We start from the raw sequence: 14,601 nt of genomic DNA, 5'->3' as shown, positions 1-14,601 counted from the left end.
GGCAGCACCAGAGACACTGGCACAGAGAAGACCGTGTGACGACACGGCAAGAAGACGGCCCTCGGACCCAAACGACAGCACCAGCACCTCCCTGGGTCTCTAGCTTGCTGTATCTGCAAGGATGGGCACCACTGACCCTGGACAACCCTTCCAGTCCAAAGAAAACTGGGGATAAAAAGGGTCCATGGGCCTAAAAATGTTACCCCACTGATAATCGGCAACGAATAAAGCAGAAGTAAGTGTCCAGTTCAAAACCATCAGTTGGTTCACAGGACCTACAGCAGTTGAACAATGACAGTCACCAACCGTGACCAGATCCCACAGTCACCTGCTGCAGCCCCGTCCCTGCCACCAGCAGCCTCAGAGCCCGGTCAAGCCCTCAGGGGCGCCACAGCTACCACCTAAGCACAAGCGGGGACTGAAGCACCTCAGGGACTCAGTGCCACGTATGCTCCTGACTCAAGACCGCCAGGCACTGCCTGAGCCTGGCCGGGACTCACCGCAGTGCTGCTCGTCGGAGCCGTCCCCGCAGTCGTGCAGACCGTCGCAGTGCTTGCTGGATGGGATGCAGGTGCCATTGGGGCAGCGGAATCCATTGCACTTCTTCTCTGAAATGTAATCCGAAAAGAAGGATGAGGAAAGAGAGGGGCACGCACGTCCATGCAGCAGGGGTATAAACTGTACCATCCCTATAGGGGGCTAGCACAGTTAAAAACGTACACGCTAGGACCCAGCAACGGAGCTCTAGGAAGGGGACGTAACTACACAAGTGAAAAACAATGCAGGCCAAGGTTATTCATCACCACACTATTTGGAATAGATTGAAAACCACCTGTGTATCCATCAGGAGGGGACCGTATATAAATTACCACAGACAGGAACCCTAGACTGTTACAAAGAGGCTCAGGAAGTACTCTGCAAAAACACGCCCTCAGTACACAGTTCTATGAAACACCAAGGTTCCAAACGACCTGCATAGCACACTACTTGTACAAAACAGGACAAGAATACACGGTATATTTAAATGTGTATACATGCAGAGAAATACTCTGAAAGGATATACGACAAAGGGCCGATGGGGAAAAAAACATTTACTGTTTGCCTTTAGTACTTTGCCCATTTTGAAGCAGAAGAATGTGTTACCTACTCAAAAAATTATTTTTTTAATAAAAGTAAAAGCCAAGCTTCAAGTGGATGGGAAAAAAGAGGATATGAATCCTGAATATAAACTTTGAGGGTTTTTTTTTGTTGTTTTAGCTCCCTGAAATCACTCAATTAGCCATCTTAATTCTTCAGGAATTCTAAACACAAGCCCTTTTGAAAAAAATCTGTCCCAGGAATGTTAAGAATCTTAGGTTTTGCATGAAGCATAGACTTCTTAGCACTAGGGCACCCTTTCCTCTGAACAGAGAGCTACTGGCCAATATTAGGCTTAAAAAATCATTTCTAGCAGGTTCAGTTGCAAACCCACACTTGGCAGAATAGGTCCAGGAGGATCCGGGAAAAGCCAAGAAAGTGTGTTTTAATCCTATAAAACACCACCATTCCTAGGAGAGTGTTCAAAGGACATCAAACAGAAACCGAAAATGAGTGCCATGAGTTGGGGAAATAGTTGGCGTCACTCGGCATGAAAAGGTTTTCTAAGATATAAAATTTAAATTGCAGGAGACAAATTCCCACTCACTAAAATTAGGGAAGACAACTAAAAAGACAGAATGAAGGGAGGCTTGGGGAAGCAGACACGATGTTACCGATGGAAATCCTTTTGCTATCATCACTTGGAAACGAAATCTGGAAATGAGTCATGGGAAACAATCAGAACCTTTGACCCAGCACTTCTGCATTGAGGACCATGTCCCGGGATGGATCCTGAAGGAAAGCTAAGCCTTCATTTCCAAGGACATGCATCGTAAAACTCAAACTACCCAAATGCCCAACCGGGGCGTGGCTAAGTAAGTTACGTTTTAACAGCACCAAGAGAACAGGCATCTGCCGTGAACATGCTAATTAACTGCAGAAAAATATATATGGATGGAGTTCCTGTCGTGGCGCAGTGGTTAACGAATCCGACTAGGAACCATGAGGTTGCGGGTTCGGTCCCTGCCCTTGCTCAGTGGGTTAACGATCCGGCGTTGCCGTGAGCTGTGGTGTAGGTTGCAGACGCGGCTCGGATCCTGCGTTGCTATGGCTCTGGCGTAGGCCGGTGGCTACAGCTCCGATTCAACCCCTAGCCTGGGAACCTCCATATGCCGCGGGAGCGGCCCAAGAAATAGCAACAACAACAACAACAAAAAGACAAAAAATAAATAAATAAATAAAATAAAATATATATGGATACATCTTCGTTGAACATGGTGCCACGAAAGGAGTGGACCAAATGATGACATGCAGACAATGATGACAAGCCCATGACAACTGGGGATGTGCGGTAGGAAATAATGGAATATAAGTACATTGACCTCTACCCTTGGTTACCGGCACAAAACTCCTAAAACCTTTACCCTTTCCTGAGTGAATGCCTTCTGTTCTCATGAAGGAACTCCTGGACAGTGTGAGGATGGAGGCTGGGCACCAGAAAAGCCGGGCCATGATCAGAGGCTTGAGGCTTTCCACCCCTGCCCCCACTCCAGGAAGAAGAGACAGCTGGAAACTGAGCTCATGATGGATCTTGCCTATGGGATGAAGCCCCTGAAAATCCCCGAAGTGTGTAGCTCAGATGGCTTCCAGGTCGCAGAAAACATGGAGGTGCTGCAGGGCCGGGGGAGGGCATAGAAGCCCCGGGCCTCTCCCCCATACATGTCCTGGGCATCTCTTCCATCTGGCTGCTCACCTCTGTCCTTTACCAGCCCTTTCCTTGGATAATAAACTGAGAACTGTCAAGCGTGTCCCTGAGTTCCAGGCGCTATTCTAGCACATCATCAAACCCAAGGACGAGGATGCAGGAACCCAGATTTCCAGCTGGTCCATGAAAACATGCGACCACTCAGGACCTGTGACTGGCATCTGAAGTGGGGAACGTCTTATGGGGCTGAGGCCTTTCTCTGGGGCATCTGACCCTACCTTGAGGAAGAGACAGCGTCGGGACTGAGTTAAAGTGTAGGACAGGCTATGTCGGGGGACTGCTTGGTGTGGAAAACACATGTTGGGTGGCCAAGAAGTATCAGAATATCGTGTGAACATTGAGGCTACAGGAGGGCACAGGAAGTCTTTCCTACAGACATAGGGCAAAAGGGTAAGGATAGAGAACTTTAAATATAGTTGGTGCAAAAGAGCATTTTTTATATCGTGTTTGTGTGGCAGCTGTTTTATGGTTCATTTCTCTAGGAAGGTGACTGACTATCTCAGAATCCTTTTTCAAATCAACTATACTGAAAAAGTTCTACCTTATGAAGGGTAAGCCATTTTCCCAAGGGACCACAACAGAGACCTCTTGGCCACAGCGTACGTCTTCGACGCAGGAACCAATGGCCCATTGAACGGAGGTTATACAAGCCCACTGAGCAAATCAGTGTGGTGCTTAGGACACAGTAAATGCCCTTAATAAGTGTAGTTATCACTGGATCACTAATGTGACTGCAGTGAGCACTGAGAGGGTGGTTAGCGGGCTTCTATTTCTTTTCTTCAAAGTTGTTACAGACAAGCAGTGAGGCGACCTGCTAGCGCAAGAATTAAGATCACATAACACAGACCCCAACATCACACGGTGAAGCCACACGCAAAGTGTGGGCTCGCTAGTGCTCAGAGGGGGGACTGGGCACAGCAGGACGTGATTCCATCTCCTGGCCCATCTGCTGCCTCTTCTCCTGAACAGCAGACACGGGAGATGCTCTGGGTGGGAGCCAAAGTATTTGCATTTACCGCAGGTGACTGGATCCTCATCCGAACCATCCTGGCAATCCATGTCACCATCACACGCCCACCGCTGGGGGATGCAGTGCCCGTTGTGACACTGGAAGTTGGAGGCCTCACAGGTGTGATAGATGGCTGTCAGAGAAAGAGAAGAGAGAAACTGTCACTCACCTCTGCCCCCCACCATCAGCTGTCGGGGGCCAACTGGAGAGAAGGCTTATACTGAGTCAAACGTGGGAGCTGGAGTGTCCCTTTCTCCTTGGCCAGCAGGCAGCCACCTGGGACTGCCCTTAAGGTGGAGTGTGGCCCCCTGAATGGGCAGCGGCTTGAGTTCTTGAGTTTATAAATGTTACACAAGCACAGATGTACATGATAAAAAAAAAAAAAAAAATCAGTCGCTTTCACAACCTAAGAAGTAAGGACTATTCCTCTTTGACAGAAAACAGGCTTAGGACCAAGACCAATGGCCAGGTTCACAAAGATAATTAGGTAACAGCACCAGGACTGTCTAGTCCAAAGCCTGTGCTGTCTCCACTCGACCTGGCTACTCTACCTTCTCAGTGATCTCGATTCTGCAGGATAAGGACAGACAGGATAAGGACTCAGGGGACTGGGTTCTAGACCCAGTCCAGACACTGAGGGGCCTCACCCCAATTTCATCATCTATACTGATAGCTAAGGACCCTTGTAAGTTCTGAAAGGCCATGGCTTTATACCTCTAAATAAACTACCCAATCTCAAATGTGGAAAACCTCAGATCCAAAGAGCATCAAAGATGGATCCAAAAATCACAAAGAAAGCAGGCCCCCCGAACCTAGAATTGTCTCTTAGCTATTGAGAGCAGTGTTCATCAGCCAATTGTATGTGGCATCCACTACAATCACTAAAGAAAAAAAAAAAAAAAGGGCAAGTGAAACAGTCACCGTTATAAATGAACAGGCTCATTTGTATCTGTGGGCTGAGGACACCTGGAAGTCATTTAGAGAACACCTCAAAACCTTGGGCACACAACACTGTAAATCATAAAACTTCAAAAAAATTTAAAAATAAATTAAAAAAACAACCCCAAAACCAAAACCAAACAAAACCTCGGTCAAAGACTAGTTCAAACATATAGTATCTGCCTCAAACCCAACCAACCCACCCTACAATCTGCCTTCCCCATCAGAGTTCACTTTCCTCCTCTGACTCAGAAAGTCCTTTGTGTCTGTTCATTGCTGATTGAAAGCCAAGACTGACCTTGTTTATAACTGGCATAAAATAATATAACCAAGATGGACAGGCTCTCTATTGGTTTAACTGTGTGGACAGGACGTCCTTGCAACAGAAGGAGGCAAAACAAACAAAAGTGGGTTATTGAATGCAAACCATAGTTATTGATTCAATTGAGATGGCTGGTAACCAGTGATTCAAGTGTTGGGAAAATGGGCTTTCAATGCCCTCTAGAATTTCTACTGCATTGGGGGCTTTTTTTTTTTTTTTTGGAAGTCTGAAATACAAAGCACTTGATACTTCAAACCACTTTGAAACAAACGGTGGTCCATTATCTATTGTCTTAACTCCTCAAAGACCAAGACTACATCTGGTAGCATGCAAATAAGCCTACAGGAAGTTTCAATATTTTACAGCCTTTGGCACTCAGAATCCATCACGTGTCTTTTTAACGTATATTTATCTCCGATAAAGAGGAATGACTGTATCATGCATGTTACATGAGCTTTGCCCCAGCAACAGTCATTGCCTGGAACACTTCTGATTTACTGCTTTTACAAATCTGACGGCCCTTTAAAAAATTCCTCACCAAAGCCTTGCCCATAAAAGATACTGTCGCCTAAACTCACTGCCCTACTAATGTGCTTGTTATTAGATGGCCTATGCATCTCATTTTCAATTGGAAACAATTTCAGAGTGCTAATGCAGTTTCCAAAAGACAGTTCTGGGAGGTATATCTGAGAGCTCCAGATTCTACCAGAGAGGCTGCACTGAGAAACACTACTTAATTTGCACAGTTTCATTCAAACGGCCAGGTAGGACTGGAATGTTTAACATACTCTTTTTCTAAACTTTTCTATCTTCTGAGTCACTTACTAGCGCTCTCACATTGAGTATCTGATGAATGATACATGCTTAATCAATCATACTCTTTAAATTACAAGGATAGAAGAGATGGACTTTAAACTAAGGAATTTAGGGAAGAAAAAGAAGAATCCTTTGCATAGCAAGATTCAATCTGACTATAAGAACAGAAGGGCAAAGGGGCAAATGATCATAAAATTAGAATATCAAGGTTTCTAATAGAAGCCAGTATCCTAAAGCTTACTTTCTGACTTGGCTAGATCTCTCCTGAGTCAGCAAGACCCTCAATAACACTTGATCAAAAGCATTAGCCAAATAAAAGTGGTGTAGAAGAGATGAATTAATTACTGTGACAAGAAAAGCACTGCCTTATTACAAGGCACTGGGCTACTAAGAAAAGAACGAAGAAAAAGAAATGCTCATGTGAACACAACTTGAATGATAAATAATACAAAAACTAACATAAAGCATGAAGAAAAGGGCACTAAAAAAGAAAAGGCACAATTTGAAAAAGAACCAAATAGAAATTATAGATATAAAACATAGTAATGGAAATAAAAATAGCTCAGCAGATGTGTGAAATAGCAGATTAGATTTAGCTGAGGAGAGAATTATGGAGCTGGAAGAGAAATCTGAGGAAGTAACTTGGATTCTAGCCCAGATTCAAAAGGAAACAACGAATATAAGACCAGAGGCATGAACACCAGAATACAACTGTCTGGCAAATGACTGATGACTGCCACTGAATATAAGACCAAAGAAAGTATCCAAGAGATGTAGCTGAAAAGATAATGGTTGTTACTTCCCGGAATGGATGAAAAACACAAATCCTCAGCTTTTGGAGGGAAAATAAATAGGATAAATACAATACAATACAATGAGGTAGGTGAAACTGCATAACAAACAAAATGCAAAAACCTAAAGACAGCTAGAGGGAAAAGAATAGCAGATTGTTGTTTGAAGAGACAATCTCACAGGAAAATGTAAATCAATGCAAAAGAGGCCAGAAGGAAATGGAATAATAAATATCAAAATACTTAAGGAAAATTGCTACAAATCTGGAAACCTAGATCCACCTGAATTCAATTTTGAGATCAAAATAAAGATCTGTTTATATAAATAAAACCTTGAAGGAGTTTACTACTCACAGACCCCTGCTAGAAACCCTGAAGGATATACATGGAAAGGAAGCATTAGATGTAAGAAGCAGAGGTTAAGGAGTAGATAGGTAGGCAGCTATAAATAAGTTTGGTTACTAAAACATAATACTGGGAGTTCCCATCTTGGCACAGTGGAAACAAATCCGACCAGGAACCATGAGATGGCGAGTTCGGTCTCTGGCCTTGCTCAATGGGTTAAGGATCCAGTGTTGCCATGAGTTGAGATGTAGGTTGGAGATGCAGCTCGGATCCAGCATGGCTGTGGTTGTGGCTGTGGCTGCGTCGTAGGCCAGCAGCTACAGCTCTAATTTGACCCCTAACGTGGGAACCTCCATATGCCACAGGTGCAGCCCTAAAAAGCAAAGATAATAATAATAATTTTAGGATTTTTTAAATGTGAAACTATAATACAAATTATTTTGTGTTTTTAAATATCAAAATAGGAGTCCTCTGATGGCCTAGCAGGCTGAAGATCCGGCATTGTCACTGCTGTGGCTTGGGTCACTGCTGTGGCACAGGTTCCATCCCTGGACTGGGAAATTCAGCATGCTGTGGGCACAGCCAGAAAAAGAAAATACTAGACATATACTAAGTATGTCAGTATTGAAACTGTGTGCAGACTGGAATCAAAGCATCCTGAAATCCCTGGAGATCTAGGGGCAGGGAGGAAAGATACTGAGAAGGAGATATTAGGGCAACAGCTAAAAGAACAGAAATGAAATGTTTAAGTTCAAAATCAATGCAGGAGGGAATAAAAGGAAACACAGTCCTATGGAACGCAAAACTGTGGGGAGGGGGAGAGCTAAGAAATGCCCAGCGCAGACCATGCGTGAGAGCCCAGGCCAACAGGAAGTCAGCTGTTTTTCTTTGGCTCTGCATGTGACTTAATTTACTGGGCCCGGAAATGAAGTGACCTGCCATGCATCTTAAAGAGCTCGCATCTGACCTGTGACTATTCTGAAAGAAGAATCATCTTTTAAAAGTTTCGAAGCACAGCCATTGGAACAAGCCTGCAGCTGTGGTCCAAGCATTCTACATTTTCCCCCCAGGTACCCTGAGAAAAAACCAAGGATAAAACCGGGGGTCTGTGACAAGCCCACTCACAGAAATGAAGCTGTTAATTCATTCTGCAGGACCAGTGCATGTGGCTGCAACACAAGTTGGACTAACATGATTGGGCTAACAAGAGGTTCAATCATCCTGCAGTTTACAAACTGAAATGCCCTGGTGCACCCCCTATGTTATTAACCAATTTTCCACCCAAACCCAAAGCTTCCAAACGGCACTTGTGCTCCCTGAGCTGAGGGCAGTTCCTGAGTGAACTTTGGTTATTCTTCCTTCTGTGGTCACGCTGCTGCAGAGAGAAGCAATCACCTGGAGCCCTTCCAGCAGCAGATGTGCAGACACCAAGCCTGCGCCAGCAAGGATATGGGGGACGTTTACAAGGGGATGGAGTCTGGTAACATCACAGGTCACCCTGTGTGATATATCTGGCATTTGAGGAGCTCCTTTTTTTCCTTAAAGCCACGTAAAGTCATCTCTAAACTAAAATGAATGGAGGAGTTCCTGTCATGGCGCAGTGGTTAACGAATCCGACTAGGAACCATGAGATTTCGGGTTTGATCCCTGGCCTTGCTCAGTGGGCCGATGATCCGGCATTGCCGTGAGCTGTGGTGTGGGTCACAGAGGCAGCTCGGATCCCGCAGCAGCCGGGGGCTACAGCTCCGATTAGACCCCTAGCCTGGGAACCTCCATATGCCGTGGGAGTGGCCCTAGAAAAACAAAAATAAAAAACAAAATAAAATAAAATGGAGAGTTGTGTAAAATTACCCAATCAACAAAGGTTCTCTGAACCAGGTGCCAGGCCCTGGGAGCATATAACGGAGTGAAAGACAGGTCATTTATGCCCTTTACAAAGCAAATCTAAACCAAAGCAGAACACATTTCTATTTATGTGTGGGACAGGATAAACAGATCTTCCTTCTTTTTATTTGCTTTTACAAATTAGTAGGCAGGCTTTAAGCTCCCAGATGCTGGGCAGTATGGGAACTGCTGGGGTAACGTGGAGGCAAGGGAGATTAACACGTGGGGTTTAAAAGTCATCTAACTACAAGAGTGAAGATCTATAAATGGTGGATGGCAAAATGAAGCCTACATCACCAGATCTGCCTCACCATAAAAGGGTTAAAGGACACATCTTTCCTCTCCATCACTGGAGAGATTTACGGAAGAAATGAATGACAATTTTGAGAGAAGGTTACAGAGGAAATTTAGGAGTTCCTGTCCTGGCGCAGTGGTTAACGAATCCGACTAGGAACCATGAGGTTGCTGGTTCAATCCCTGGCCTCGCTCAGTGGGTTAAGGATCCAGCACAGCCTGAGCTGTGGTGTAGGTCACAGACTCGGCTTGGATCTGGTATTGCTGTCGCTCTGGCATAAGCCGGCAGCAACAGCTCTGATTAGACCCCTAGCCTGGGAACCTCCATATGCTGCAAGTGCGGCCCTATGAAGATAAAAGACAAAAAAAAAAGATCCAGAGGAAATTTACTTGTCAGGTAGTGGAATTTATTTTCCTGCTTCCACAATTTCCCCAACTCCCTGCTCTTCCTGAATCCATAATAATGCAGATGGCCCTCGTTCACGCATTCATTCACTCATTCCTTCATTCATTTAAAAGAAGTGGGATGGAGTTCCCGTCATGGCTCAGTGGAAACGAATCTGACTAGCATCCATGAGGTCGCAGGTTGGATCCCTGGCTTTGCTCAGTGGGTTAAGGATCCCGTGTTGCCGTGAGCTGTGGCGTAGCTCGCAGGCGCAGCTTGGATGTGGCGTAGGCCAGCAGCTACAGCTCTGATTCAGCCCCTACCCTGGGAACCTCCATATGCCACAGGTGTGGCCCTAAAAAAAAATAAAACAACACAGTGAGATGAACATGAGTGAACCTACCACCCAACAGAAGAATAAGAATATTACCTCCACCTTACACCACCTAGCCTTCCTCTCATTTTCTCATCTTATCCCAACTTTATTTTCAATGAAATTTCACCCAAAATAGATGCAAACACAATCTAAATTTTCACTGTTTGGGGAACCCTCTGATGCTCCGTTCTGAAACATAAGCTAGTTCACTGCTACTCAGTGTATGGTCCCCAGACCAGAAGCCAGTCTGTAAACTGTTTGTTACCAGTCCTAAGGAAATAAGAAGCCTGAGCCAAAATGTAAACTAATGATATCACTCAGGAAACTGCTTGGTTAACATTTGTTCACAGCAAGATTTTCTCCATGAAGAAAGGCAGGGAGTGGATTAACATTTTAACACAAGCTTATCACTGACCAGCTCTTTGAGAAGCACAGGTCTCACAGGTTTCTAAGATCCATTTCTCGGAATCTAGATTCTGCAATCGCTTAAGAGTTGCAATGCTACCAAGCATGCGAATGGGTAAGCGTTGCTCAGGGAGTCCAGGAAATACTGACCAGTACAGTTGGCTTCATCAGACCAGTCCCTGCAGTCGTTGTCCCCGTCACACACCCAGGAGGAGCGGATGCACATGCCAGAGCTGCAGCTGTATTCATTGCTCCTGCACTGGTGCAGTTCTGCAGAGGAGACCACACGTAAGGATGTAAGGACCAAAGCCTGCTCAGATTTCTGCCTCTGAGGTCAAAGCTCCTAAGGGTTAGAGAGGCACCCAGTATTCTCATCATGGCTGGTTATCCAGAAGCGTGTGGGCAGGGACTTCAATCAGAAAGGTATTGAGGATGCTGCCCAATGACAGTCGGCCTTCTGTATCTCTGGGTTGCCCACCCACGGATATGGAGGGCCGAATGTGAGACTTGGGCATCTGTGGACTTTGGAATCCAGGATGGGTCCTAGAACGATCCCCTCTAGACACCAAGGGACGACTGCAGTGCACTGCAAATGGGGTACAGGTGTGCCAAGATACTGACACCCGCTCCCCTACCCCCCTCCCCCCTTTGGCCACTGGTTGACTTTAGGCAATAGCATCCTCATCCATTTATCTTGGTTGCACTTCACAAATATTATTTTCTATGCTTCCTACATTGGGAAGAATGTTGGGAAGTGATGTTCTGGTTGCCCAGAAAGTCAAATTTTCAAGAAACAGAAGACCTCTAGAGAAAGAGCCTGTGGTTTCAGAAAAGGAGTGGTGAGAACTGTCTGAGAACAGCCGACTGTGCTGATCAATATGGGATGCTCAGCTCTGGGAAAGCAAGATCCGCGCTGAGGTTCTGAAACGGAGAAGGTGGGGATGTTGTGTGGGCAGGGCTCCCGGGATGCTGGTTGGTGGGGACACCTCCTCTGGAAGGGTGGGGGCGAGGGAGGGCAAATGAGCCCGGGCAGCCTGACCAAGACGTGAAAGGCACCTACAAACGGCAACATCTTGTGCAGGCCCTGGGGACGTCAACAAAACACAACCTTCCTATGGATTGTAAAGATACCAGGAAAACAGGAGCAGCCAAGCCTGGGGGCTGGGGTAGCTGCCTCCGTGAAAGAGGGTGACGGTGAACTGGGGAACATTCACGAGGAAGCGGTCTGGAGACGTGCGAAGAGGACCTCGATCTGAGGGGCCACCTGAGCCCTTGAGATGGACTCGGGACACACCAGCGTGGACGGGCCACGAGCAGAGACTCTGAGGGACGGACACTAACAGTCAATCATGTGCCCGGTGAGGAGTGAGGGACAGGACACCTTAGAAATTGTCACCTCGTGGCGTTTCCTTCTTACGAGAGCAAAACTGATGACAGACGTTAACCCTCTAAAGTGCGGAGGGGGAGTGGAGGGAAGAAGGGAAAACAGCATGAAGCCCAAGGACTGTTTGTTAGAACTTCAAATTTTTACACACACAAAGGAAAATTACATAACAACCCCCCCTCCAAAAAAAAAAAAAAAAAACTGCTCTGAGAGCCAGGCTGGGAGCATTTCCCCTGCTCCCCTTATTCCAATGCCCCTGAGTTAAACCACCTGCTCGGAGTAACACAGGCGCCATCCAGAAGCACAGGCACAGCGGGACCGGACCTGCCCCATGGATGGGCAGAGAGTGCACGGGGCCTCAGCCACGCTCACAGCATCTGTCCCCCATGCTTCCCTCTAGTCTGGGGCCCTCCCGTGATGGTCAGCAGTTACGGGTTGGGTACCAGAGCCCAGCATCTGAGGCAGACCTCATCTCAGGCCTCGGGCGAGAGGAAGAGCGTGAGAAACATGGCTCCAGTTTCCTATTCTGACACAAACTAATTGTCACCTTGAATAAACCCACTGACTTCCAGGGACCTTGGTCATTTCATCTGGAAACCAAAAGGACTGAACTAGAGAATTTCCACCAGTCCTTCAATTCCAGCATACTATTTTTCAAAACAAAAATTTCCATTCAGGGAGTTCCCTGGTGGCTCAGCAGGTTGAAGACCCAGCACTGCCACTGCAGAGGCTTGGGTCGCTGCTGTGGTGCAGGTTTAGTCCCCTGGCCTGAGAACTTTCACATGCCATGGGCACAGCAAAAACAAACAAACAAAAACCAAAAAAAACTCCATTCCAAAAACTGATGCTTAAACATTGTACCCTCTGCTGACTTGTAACAGAGTTTACTCAATTAGATTGTTTAAAAAAACAAAAAACAACTTGCCAAACTATAGCTGTGTCTTCAGGAGGCTAACCTCACAGCTGAGCAGAGGTGCAGGCCAAGGCTGTACAGCTGTTAAAACCACCTGAATTCATTTAGAAAGCATCCTTCCCTCCTCACTACTGCACTCGCAGGTACAGCATCTCTGCGAGGCAAAGCAGGGTCCACCACTTTATGGATCCGTCCCACCACGTGGATGGAGGGAGCCAGGCTGCTGGTATCAGAAATCCTCCATTTCCCACCCGCCCCATGAGCAAGGGCTGGCCCCTCTGGAAGGGGAGTCCTGGCCATCATGTCCCCTTACCACAGTGACTCTCATCGCTATTGTCACCACAGTCATCCTCAAGGTCACACTTGTAGGAGAGCGGGATACAGGTCCCAGACTCCTGGCAACGGAACTGGGTGTCCAGGTCACAGACGGTAGTAGCTACAATGGGAAAGAGAGAGAACGCACTCAGTAGGTCCACTGACTCCTCCCAGTACACCACCTCCCACTGGTGAGCCAATTTAAAACAAGAAGAAAGCAGCTTTTAATTGTCATTTGAATTCCCACAACAGAACTGAAACCCAGACTTGCAGAAAAAACACAAACTGCATCAGAGCCTGAAATTTACAACCAAGGGAGATAAGGACCTCTCTTTCCATGGACAGCTTCCAGATCGGAGCAGGGCTGGAAAAGTGAGAAACTATCGTCCAGCTGGGAGACAGCGTGATGGGTTTGGTAACCTCCTAAGAGCCCCTCAGACGTCACAGTGTCTCCCTCAATAAGTGGCAGAAATACCTCTCTCTGGGAAACCACTATTAGGAAGCCCAATGACACACACAAAGCTGGCCCCTTGCCCTGCAGATGAGAGGGCGTGTGTGGAGGTAACATTCTGCAGCAGGACCAGGGGCCGTGCAATCAGTCAAGACAGGCTTTCCAATTCTGGCTCTGCCTCTTCTTCAAGCAAGTCATTTTCATCTCCCTGAGCCTCCAGTGCCTTCCCAGAGAGAGGTACTGTGAGCAAGCACTGGTGATGCTGGTTAGAATTCTACCATCCACACCTACTGCACCTGCCCCTCCGTGTCCACTACTGTGACACGGAGAGAACACTACCCTCCTGGAATTACTACAAAGGGAAATAAGGAAACAGGTTTGGGACCAGAGCTTGTCATTAGGATGTAAACATAAGCGGCTCCAAACCAATATAAGGGGCTTGTCATTAGGATGTAAATATAAGGGGCTCCAACGAGGCTTCTCTTCTCGTTCCCTCCTCACGCTCTTCTGCATCAGAATATGGACAGAATTACATCTTTCGCCCTCTATCGGGGTTCACGCATAAGCCCCAGAACCCTCTGGGAAAGGCTCTGGGAAGGATCCACAAGGAACAACATGACAGAACCAAAGCGGGGATGAGGATGGGGGGTGCCGGGGAGTGAGAAGCCGGTGGCAACCCTGTGTCAGATGTCCCAGCAGCTCTTATTTGAGGCTGCATTTCTCCTCTGTCATCCAGCTGGTGGGGGGATGCAGGGCTTGAATGTAAAAGTGATAAGACTTCAGGGGATTCCTGTCAAAACCCCTGGCACCTGACAACCACCCACCACAGGAGTCTGTTTAAGAGGAAGGAGATCTGCTGACAGCATCCCTCCCACACCTGCCTTTGCCGACACACCCTTCCGGTCCCCTGGTGGCCAACACGGTGCCATGTTTAATGTCCCAGACCCAGACGGTGGTGCCCGGTCATGGCCTGGCCTCTCTTGCAGCCCTGCCTGCACTGACGTACACACTGCCCCCTCCTCCTTGATAAACAAGGAAGACCCTCAAGAAGGCTCATATAAGCACCACTTCTGGTTCCCAGGCTCCCCATCTTCTCCCCCACATCCCTCACCACCTCACCCCTGTCACAG

At 47.0% G+C, this 14,601-nt stretch overlaps 1 protein-coding gene across 4 annotated transcripts in view; it reads right to left on the bottom strand.

Annotated features, from left to right (window-relative positions):
• The window catches only part of SORL1 (sortilin related receptor 1), a 166,799-nt gene that overhangs the window by 46,961 nt on the left and 105,237 nt on the right, over positions 1–14,601 (bottom strand). For all 4 annotated transcript variants that reach the window (XM_047753214.1, XM_047753215.1, XM_047753216.1 and 1 more), the window contains exons 24-27: positions 13,019–13,141; positions 10,559–10,678; positions 3,859–3,984; positions 501–608 (exon numbers count right to left, since the gene is read on the bottom strand). In XM_047753214.1, the coding sequence (XP_047609170.1) occupies positions 501–608; positions 3,859–3,984; positions 10,559–10,678; positions 13,019–13,141 (477 nt within the window). The remainder of the gene's footprint in view (positions 1–500; positions 609–3,858; positions 3,985–10,558; positions 10,679–13,018; positions 13,142–14,601) is intronic.

This window comes from Phacochoerus africanus, chromosome 11 (assembly GCF_016906955.1).
Source record: "Phacochoerus africanus isolate WHEZ1 chromosome 11, ROS_Pafr_v1, whole genome shotgun sequence".
Taxonomy (NCBI): domain Eukaryota; kingdom Metazoa; phylum Chordata; class Mammalia; order Artiodactyla; family Suidae; genus Phacochoerus; species Phacochoerus africanus.
This window is presented reverse-complemented; position numbering and strand designations above follow the sequence as displayed.